At 32.7% G+C, this 10672-nt stretch overlaps 1 protein-coding gene across 1 annotated transcript; it reads left to right on the top strand.

Annotated features, from left to right (window-relative positions):
* The first annotated feature begins 367 nt into the window (after nucleotides 1–367).
* LOC114328076 (uncharacterized) lies at nucleotides 368–6647 on the top strand. The gene is made up of 2 exons (XM_028276829.2): nucleotides 368–510; nucleotides 5861–6647. The coding sequence occupies exon 2, from the start codon at nucleotides 5870–5872 to the stop codon at nucleotides 6623–6625; it is 756 nt and encodes a 251-aa protein (XP_028132630.1). The 5' UTR covers nucleotides 368–510; nucleotides 5861–5869; the 3' UTR covers nucleotides 6626–6647.
* Nucleotides 6648–10672: the final 4025 nt, after the last annotated feature.

Below are 10672 nucleotides of genomic sequence, written 5' to 3'. Positions count from 1 at the left end.
TTATCCCGATAAGGATCAACTAAGAGATACTGAAGCCACGAGAAAGGATAAGTGTAACCCAAGAGAATTTAATTAAATTTTTTTGACAAAAGACACCCTGAGATTTTTTCTTAATATTTTTATGTATGATTTGCGTTAATTATATAATTGATCAAATAAATAATAATTAATATAAAAGTAATAGAAAACAGATCATAACAATACATATAAAAATTTAGACATCACATAAATCTCAAGCGAATTGAAGAAGTAATGAGTAATATAAAAAAAATACAACATTTTTAATCTCTATTAAATTGGCGATGATTTTATTTCGCAGAATTTATTATAGAAGGTTTAAACAAACAAAAATTTGTGTACTATTTAACTACGATAAGATAAGACGTGCAGTTTTTTCTTTACAACGTTAAAATCGTAGGATGCATGTACAAGTCTATTGAAATATAATAAGTATTAGGCTCGAACACAAAACACTAATAATTTTTTTATGTTTTTTTCTGCATTTATTGGGTAAGTGATAGGTATAGTTATTATAGCACCGTATACTGTATAAGTTATAATGTATTCTTACTTACTCTCTTACTTATTCGTGGCTTTACACAGTTTATTCTGTTTGCCGTTGACCACATCCCAAGCGTCGTTTCTTCTTGTAACATTATATCTTCTTCAGTTAGGTCTCTTTTCTCCGTTGCTGTTTTTATTTGTCTATACTATAGGACTTCCTCTTCTCCTCCTACTATTTGGCTTCCACTTTCAAGCTCTTAGCGGTATTGTTGTCTCATACATTCTCTCCTTCAGATTCATTAGGTCTCTAATTCGTTCATTTCTCACTCTGTCCATTAGTGTTAATCTGTAGCTGCTTCTCCAAAACATCATTTCCATTGCATTTATTATGTTTTCCATTTTGTATTTGTCACCCACGTCTTTAAGCCATACAGAGAGTAGCTTTCCACCATTGATTTGTTTTTTTTTGTTTTGCTTGTATAATATCGTCGTTCCATATAATCCTGTGTAATTGTAGGGTTACTGTCTTTCCTTTCTTTATTTTATTTATTACATCCATTTCATCTGATTCTGTATTTGTTAAAGTTACCCACAAGTATCTACATTTATTTGTTTGTTGATGGAGTTGTTATATATCTCCAGGTCTTCTGCACTGTTTCCAATGACCATGCACCCTGCTCTCAAATTTTTCTTCAAGATTTTTCATCATTAAGATGATGTAGTCTTTCTTTGTCTTCTGTAAAAATTATTTTATCATCGGCAAACAAATTGGTATGGATATAATGTAGTTGTCGTCAATTGTCATATGTCCACATTTCTTGTTCCAGCTTTTTAGTGTTTCATCTATATAAAGTTTAAATAAGGTGGATGAGAGGCAGCTTCCATGTTGAAGTCCTTTATCGACTAAACGTTTTAGTCCCCTCTTTAACGGTAAAATATTGCAAAACCTCTAAATTTTAAAGAACCGCTTAGATTGACATGAAATTTGGCATAACATAGCTAACAAGTCAAAGAAAAAAAGTGATATTGTGCCGATATGTGCTTTTGCCCTGGGGGTGGTTTTCACCTCCTCTTGGGGGTGAAAAAATATTCGTCCAAAGAAAGTCAGGAAATGGATAAACTGGCTAATTTTAAGTAAATTTTGTTCTATAGAGTTTTTTCACTAAGTCAATATTTTTCGAGTTATTTTGCAGTGAATATGTTCATTTTTTCAACAAAATAAACACGCTTTTAGACGGTTTTTCGCAAATAACTCAAATAGTAAGTATTTGTCGAAAAAACATTCTTAGCAAAAATATAGCATGTAAAATTTAAAAAAAAAATGGTGTATATATCACGTCTCTACACCTAGTAGAAGCAGAGTTATAGCTAATGAAAAATAGGTTCATATTCGTCAAATTCCAAATAGAATACTTTAACGTGAAATTAACCAAAAATGAAGCACATTTCGGGGAAAACTCATTACAATTTATTTAAAGTGTTTAAAAAAAGCTTCATTTTTGTTTTATAAAAAAAAATTCTAGCATCAAAATTAAACAAGTTACGCTCAAAATAAAGTTAGTCCCTTTTGGTTTTGGTAAAAAAATCGAGAAAATCACCCCCTAATTAGTATCTTAAATGAACTTAATCGTTACGACTTCCACAAGTCTCTTGACTCGTGTATATATTGTTTATATGGTCTGTATGTTTCATCGGTTCAAAGTCCTTATTATTGAAAGGGCTGTAGTTAAAAGGGGTTGAACGAGTCACTGATCACGAATGTATGCAAAGTTAGAAACACCAAATCTCAATCAATTTTTGTCTAACAGAAAAACAAAAAAATACATGGTATTCAGAAAAGCAAATCTGACTTTTTTTGTTTTTCGAGATTTTTGGTATTTTTAAGTTATTTTGAGAAAAAGCATATTTTTCAAAATTTAAATTTTTAAAAATTTTACTTTGAAACCAAATTTTTTCAGAAATAAGCACTTTAAATCGATGAAACTTACAGATCATTTAAACACAACATAAGTAAAATAATTTGTGGAGCGGTAACGATTAATTTCATTTAAGTTGCTAATTAGGGGGTGGTCTTCCCGATTTTTTTTTTGCAAAAACAAAAGGGACCAACTTTATTTTGAGCGTAACTTGCTTAAATTTAATGCTAGAAACTTTTTGTAAAAACAGAAATAAAGCTTTTTTTAAACATTTAAAAAGTTATAATGGTTGTTCTGAAGCTATTTTCTTGTGGGTATATTTAAAATATATTATATTTAAAAAAGTTATAATGGGTTTTTCCCAAAAAGTGCTTAAATTTTTGGATATTTCACGTCGAAATATTCTATTTGAAACTTGGTGAATATGAATCTATTTTTCATTGGCTATAACTCTGGTTCTACGAGATCCAGAGACCTAACGCGTACACCATTTTTTTACTTTTTTATAGGCTATATTTTTTCTAAGAACGTTTTTTTCCACAAAATACTTACTTTTTGAGTTATTTGCGAAAAACCGTCTAAAAATGTGGTTATTTTGTTGAAAAATGAACATATTCACTCGCAAATAACTCGAAAAGTGTTGACTTGGCGAAAAAGCTCTATGGAACAAGAGTTACTTAAAATTAGTCAATTTACCTATTTCCTGACTTATTTTGGACATATATTCTTTTACCCCCAAGAGGGGGTGAAAATCACCCCCAGGGCAAAAGCACACATCGGCACAATATCACTTTTTTTCTTTGACATGTAAGCTATACGTATGCCAAATTTCGTGTCAATCCAAGCGGTTCTTTAAAATTTAGAGCAAAAACCGTGAAAGAATGGACTATAGTTTTGTTCGACTTTATTTCTACATTCATTGTCTCCGTAAAGTGATTTGACTGCATTTTAGGTGTTATCTACTTCGTGATTTTCCATTGCTTTCCTCAGGTTGTTGACTGGGTTACCACAGGCCTTTCGGAGGTTTAAGAATACAATTCAGCGTTGTATTCTTCTCATCATAAAAAGATGGGACGTGCATACTTTTGTAAAATGTTTGAGATTGATTTGATTTACTTTACTGCAGTTTTATTTTTTATAGTCTTATTTTCTAAACGTTCATTTCTAGAGCTCTCAGGTTAAGTCGGCATAAAGCAATTACATAAAAAATTTAGCACATATATTGCATATAACATAACACTTTGGTATAATCATTTTATTCAAATATATACATGACTATGCCATATACCCCGTTTTATCTGTGAATATGCGATCTATCTCTCTTACCCTCACCAGCTATTTTTTGACTGTTCTTTCCTGTTCCTTCCAGAATTTTAACATTCATATATCAATCCATTCATGTTCTTTTATCTATTCTTCTTACTCAACTCATCCATCTAAGCTTTCTCATTGTTCTAAAAGAAATTAATTGCTCTGCTTTACTAACTGTCTATTGTTTCTATTTATTCTTTCGTTGTTATTCATTAGACCCTAGCTATAGCATTTTTAAGATCATTTCATAGAACATGGGGGGTAGGGTGTGAGGATATGTTTGGTGTCATTCGATAAATTTTTTAAAAATGTTGGACACGTGTTTTTCAGTTTTTCATTTAAAAGTGTACTTCTCGAAATACAGTATGCGGCAAAATAAACAGTACTGAAATTAATATTGAAATGTTTATCATTATTTATATAGCTATAACACATGATATAGTCTTGCAAACATCATTCACGACGACGCTCGTTCCCTATAAAACAGATGTTTAAGATGCCCTCTGGCCAGTGACGGATCTACGGGGAGGGAAAATGAGGAAATTCTCACCCTAACAAGGTCCAACATTAAAGAAAAAAAAATTGTTCAAACATAAAAATATATTAGCTCACATGAAATCGAAACCACAGAAAGACAAATTCAACCGAATAAACATGCTAGTTAGGAAAATTCAGGGAACTAAATGCCTATAAGTTATTATTTATGTCTTTTATGTAATCTAAGTCTATCTTTTTATGTCTTTTGGTTGGTTTTTCATTGGAAGTTCCCAGCTAAGGCAAATTTTCCCTCCCAAGGCAATTTTCTAGATCCGCCACTGCCTCTGGCACGGAAAAAATCTTTAATTCTAGTCCTCAATTCCGAAATGGCAGACGGTGACTCCTTCAGCATTCGCCATATGTACGCACCTGGTGGCGTTAGTTCTGGTTGAAACCACTCAATAGGTTTCGGCACATGACACATACAAATTTGAGGCATACGAATTTCAGTACTGTTTATTTTGTCGCATACCGTATTATACCGTTGTCATAATTTTCCTAGGTTATAACTTAAGGATAAATCTTTTTTTTTTCGATTATAGCGCCATCTCTCAATAATTCCAAAAAAAATGTCTCGAATAAAAGTTACCTATTTTTACATAAGGAATCTAAATCTGCACTAAAAATTAGGGTTTCTGTTTAAGATTTCAAAGTTTTAAAGGTGCCCCTACCCTACCTCCAGGGGATGGAGTGTGGAATCGTGTTTGATGTCATTCGATATATTTTTGAAAATATATTTTTCAGTTTTTCGGTCCAATGTTCATTTCGCGAAGTATTCGACCGCCCCGCTATTCTTGATACACCCCACAAACCATACATACTCATAGACGTTTCACGTAAATTGTCAAGGTCAAGACAGCAAATTAGTTACCATTCCAATCCAGAGATGTCGCTGTCAGTCAATCCTCTTGTCATATTTAACAACTGACAGTTGACAATTAAATTAATATTTGTTATTTACTTTTAATTTTACAGTTTGTGGCTTAATTATTTTATTATAGTGGTGTTACGTTTTTAATTAGATTTAATCGCAATTTTAATCAATTGTATTAACCTCCTCTCCGTTTTTATGAGTAGAATTTTTAGTTTACATTGATCATCCCGTGTTGTGTTTCTCCACATTTAAAAAAACAATATAATAGATCCTGAAACAGTTTATTCCAATAGACAAGTGTGTCATCAACATTTCGGACCTATATATTTTTGGAAGTTTGTAAAAGATTATAAGGTAATATTTATCTAAACAATCATCCTACAAGATTCTTTCAAAAAATTTCATTCAACTCAATATTACACATCAGTGCTTTCACGTGACACATGGCAGTAGTGTTTAGCATTTTGAAAACAAATTTTTGAATAAAACATTGAATTGTCTTTCTGTTTTAATTTCCTGCGAAATTTCATAAAAAATCCCGCAAAATTTATAATTTGAAATTCCAACCTAACTAAAATTTGTCAATTTAGTTCCCATTCCAATCAAGAGATGGCGTTAATTCGATCCGAAAGATTAACATGGTCGTGAAACGTCTATGAGTATGTATGATTTGTGATACACCCTATATATCATTTTAAGGAAGGTTCATATATTTTAGGTAACAAGAATGAAGCTTTGGTATTTCATTGCTATCTTGGTAATAATTCAAAAGAGTACTGTGGATTCTGCAAGTCTATCCATCCAAACTCCGGAAGAGGGTTCTGGTTCTGGTGACGGTGAATACGACGATGACGAAGATTATAATGGTAACAAAGATGAGATTACTATTGACGACGAAGACTATGATGGTACCATTAAACCCTGTGGCGGACCGAACTGTGGAGGAGAAATATCCAAAAACATTACAAACAGGTTCAGTGAAGATAACCATTATGGTAACAAAGATATAGTCACGATTGACGACGAAGACCATAATAGTACACCATCCTTCCAAACTCTAGAAGATGGTTCTGGTTCTGGTGACTATGGTTCTGGTTCTGATGACGACGGATATGACGATGACGAAGATTATTATGGTAACCATGGTAACCATGATGGTACTATTAAACCCTGTGGTACATCAAACTGTGGAGGAGAAATGTCCAAAAACATAACAAGCAGATTCGGAGAAGAAACATTTAATGAATATATTATTGAAATAGATATTAAAAATACAACTGAGCATACGATAATCTCCAATGTAGATAAGATTGGCTTTTCAGGAAGAAATCCAGTTCATTTGAGCATGTTCAGCAGATGGAGAAAGCTGCCAATAGAAAAATCAGAACTAAATATAGATATCATCAAACTAATTCAAAATAGTAACAGAAAATGTACTGTGTATACTTCGGTTGACAGTGTGAATTTTGTAATATACTGTTAATTACTATAGATGTTATGTTGTTTTTTTGTCTTTTATTTCATTTATAGAACATTATTACATGTAAGTGATTGAGACGATGAAACCAGGAAATATTATTGAGAGTAATATTAAGCGATTTGTATATCTTTCTAAGTGGAGTTGAAGCCTGGACAATTGCGGACGCAACTAAATAAAGACTTGCCAGCTTTGAGATATGGTGTTACCGAAGAATGTGGAAAATATCATGGACATAACATGTAACAAACGAGTATACATGAAGAAAAGAAAAATGAGCTACTTTGTAACATATTAAGAAATTAAAAATATGAGTTGCATTTGGTTATACAAGAAAGAGTGGAAGGAAAAACAGGAGCGGAGAGACGACGCACATCCTGGTTGAAAATTTTAGAGCAGTAGAATGGAAATACCACAACACAACACTTCAGAACCGCTGCCTACAGACAGAGTAAAATGAGCCATGATGATCGTCAATGTCCTTAAAGGATGGGGCACATGAAGAAGAAGAAGATTAATCAACGATTTTTAGAGGTAATGTCCGGTAACTAATATATTGTTCTCCTGGCAGCCTCGTTTCACTTAGACCAAGGACATCCCACTTGATCCTAGTTAGTTCTTCCTCCAGTTCTTCCATTGTTTCAGCTGACTTGAGGGTCCCGGCATTGAAACTAGCAATATAAATAGGTTGTTTTCGGTGTTTTAATGAGTTTTTGCCTCTCCCAGATTCCATGGGCTGACCTCCTTAGAGGCGTGGGATTAAGAACCCACCTGGGAACAAGTTCCTCTTGTTTTAAGACTCGTTTGGGGTGAGTTAGCCATGCTAGCAAGACGGGTTGGCGAGTGTGGGGGAGATATAGGGAAGGAATTTGGGGTTTAGGAGGAAGGTTTTAGAGGAGGAAAAACCGGGAGCTCGCGTGGGCAGGGACGCTAAATCCCTAAAGTAAGTCTACCCTCTATCGGGATCATAGAGGGGTACCTACTTGCTACCGCTGAGTAGGACACGTGATACAGCAAAACAACGACAGGTGGACGAGAAACATTGTACATTGGAGACCACACAAACACAGTCGTAGTAGAGGAACACCACAAAAAACGATGGCTAGACGACATCAAAGCCAAAGTTGGGAGAAACTGGCACGAAATAGCACAAAACAGAGAAGAGTGGAGTGGATAGGGAGGCCGTTGTCCAGGAGTGGATGCAAACAGGCTGAAGAAGAAGAGAGAAGAACTACTATATTTTGTGGAAAGTAAATTATAATATAGCCGGAGAATAATAATTAATTTTCTTATGCTTGCTTATCACTAAAATACATTTTAATGTGTACTAATATAACAAAACATTTTGCTTTTCACTTTCACAGAACTAACCAGCTCATTAAATTGACGTCTTAAGAGGGGTGTGGATGTGAAATGTGTAATGGATGTAGGATTACCAGGTCTACTGATTTTTCAGTATTGATTTTAACTCAAATCTACTTATCTACTGAAAAACTGTATCAATCTACTGAAAAGTATCTTTTATCTTTTATGACTTTTTCGAAATATTAATTGTTTAATAGAATTGGTAATTCATGACTGGACAGTAAAAATGATAATCTCGCATTGAATGAAAAAGTAAGTAATACAATATTTATTTCATTTTTTAATTTCGGGTCATTACATCCAGTTAGGTACCTTAGATAGGCCTGGATCGCGCGTACCAAAAAAAAGTTTATTAATAGCAAGCTGAAAATTTGTTAATAGCTTCATGGTGTCTAGTCGGACAAATTTTGATGTACGGGAACACTGGAACAGGAGAACTTTTAATTGTGGAACGTGTCATCCTGACAAGTTTATGATTGTGAAAACTGCCAGGTTGTTTTAAGTTTATTCAATAGCAAACTTTATAAAATATATGAAAAAATTTTTGCCAGACAGATATGTTGGACATTTTAGTTAGTCCGACACAGGGCCCCCGCTACCATATGTGCAAAGTGTGCAATGCACACGAGCGCCACCCTTTAGGGGCGCCAAAAACCAGGGTCAAAAATTGCAAAAAATTTGCAAAAAAAAAACAAACAAAAATAATTTTAAAATAAAAATTGAGAAATTAAATAGGATTAGGTATAAATACACACGAAATGTTATTAATATATCATCCAGTTACTGCTGATTCCTATTTGCGAGAACATGTCAGAAGTCAGGCAATAGTTTCTTGATTTTTTCTGTTCAAACATGAATAATGCCTGGAACAATATAAAAGCGATGCATTTCCAGAGGAGTTTTTAAACCGGTTAGTTCACTGGACCATGCAACAAGTGCATAAAAACAAGTAATTAAGTAATCCAACCAATAATTTCAAGAAATTCGTGTTCAAGCGAAAGAAGTAGAAAAATTTAAAACAAAACTGTTTGATTATCAACTATAAACACCGGGATGATACTCCCTCATGATCCAAAAACCGTCATTAAAATTAGTTTTTTCTTAACAGTTACAGATCAAACTTTAAGCTTTCTAAAAAACCAATTTTGACTTATGTAGGTATTTACATATGCTAATATTTTCGGATTTTTTGGCGACATATACAAATTAAGTGACAGAGATCTTTTAAAACATTGTTAAAGTTGTTTTCATTACCTGATGATATGATACTGACTCCTTAAGAGTGTAGGCGCAAAATTTCGTGCCAATGTTTTTTAAATACATACATTCATTTTTTTCAAATTCTCAGAAAAATAAGTATTTTTGAAAAATTTAAACGCAGAATGAAAGATTACTTAATTACTGAGGGCCGAAAGTCCTTAAAAACTTCTATGTTTATTTTAATAAGTTACAGGAGTGACAAAAAAGAGAAGATTGAGTGTGGTTTTTAATTTCAAATATCTAATTCAAAAGAAACTTTTTGTTTATTCTGACTTAGTTTATTCTTTCGGCCTTCGGTAATAATGTAAATTCTGCGTTTAACTTTTCAAAAAAACTTATTAGTTTTTTCAGGATTCGACAAAAATGAATGCTAGATAAAAGGCATTATATTTAATTTTGATTCAGAGATCATTATTATCTTTCTATGGACCATTTCGAACTCTTTTGTTCTCATCAGGAAAGCAACTGTAATGATGCTCTACAGCAACAGTTGCTTTCCTGATGAGAACAAAAGAGTTGGACGAAATGGTCCATAGAAAGATGGTAATGATCTCTGAATCGAAATTAAATATAATGCCTTTTATCTACCCACCGTTTTTACTCACGTATCGAGTACTAGGAAGCAGATTTGTTGATCTTTACCTCGGTGAATTGATATGTTGTGGAGTGCAACTATGTAGACTCCCCATGTCTTTACATTCATCACCCTTTTCCTTGCAATTTTTAGAAGGATGGGAATAGGTATAAGAGAGAATCTGTTTCCGAACTAAGAAATCCAAAGATTTTATTATTTTTAAACATTTATTTGTTTGAAAATGGAGTCTTTTGCGTTTCGACATTTTGTTAAAAATGAATGCATTTAAAAATCATAGTCTCGAAATTTTTCGCCTAAGCTCTTTAGTATTTTACAATATATTATATTTGAAAACAATTTAATCTCCAACCTTCTAAATGTAACCATTTCACTAATAGACCCGGGCGGATCTGTAAAAATATTAGTACATTTGGACGTTAAGAGGTGACTCAAATTTTTTTGCAGAAATTGCTTGAAAATAAATCAATAATAATATTTGAGTTATCCTCCCTCTCAAAAAGGTCCGGAACATTGTTTAACTAATCAAAATGTCAAAAAATTAAGGAAAAATTCGATTTATTTCTTCGTTTTTTGATTATAACTTTAAAAGTATTCATTTCCAAGAAAACTTGTGCTGACATAAAAGTTGCGTAATTAAATTTCCTACAATATAGAATTGGTTAAAAATTCAAAAATTAGTCACCCTTGTTGTAAAATAGCAATAATTACGAAACAACCATACAAAAACAAGTATTAGCATTTTACGTTTTTCAACCATTTATGCTACACTTAGGGACCTTCATATTTCAACCAGAAAACCTTCATGATACAGTAAAACAATACTGTAAATTTCA

This window comes from Diabrotica virgifera, chromosome 2 (assembly GCF_917563875.1).
Source record: "Diabrotica virgifera virgifera chromosome 2, PGI_DIABVI_V3a".
NCBI classification, from domain to species: Eukaryota; Metazoa; Arthropoda; class Insecta; order Coleoptera; family Chrysomelidae; genus Diabrotica; species Diabrotica virgifera.
This window is presented reverse-complemented; position numbering and strand designations above follow the sequence as displayed.

Excerpts from the sequence above, each read along its gene's own strand:
- LOC114328076 (XM_028276829.2), top strand. The coding sequence starts at position 5,870 with ATGAAGCTTTGGTATTTCATTGCTATCTTGGTAATAATTCAAAAGAGT.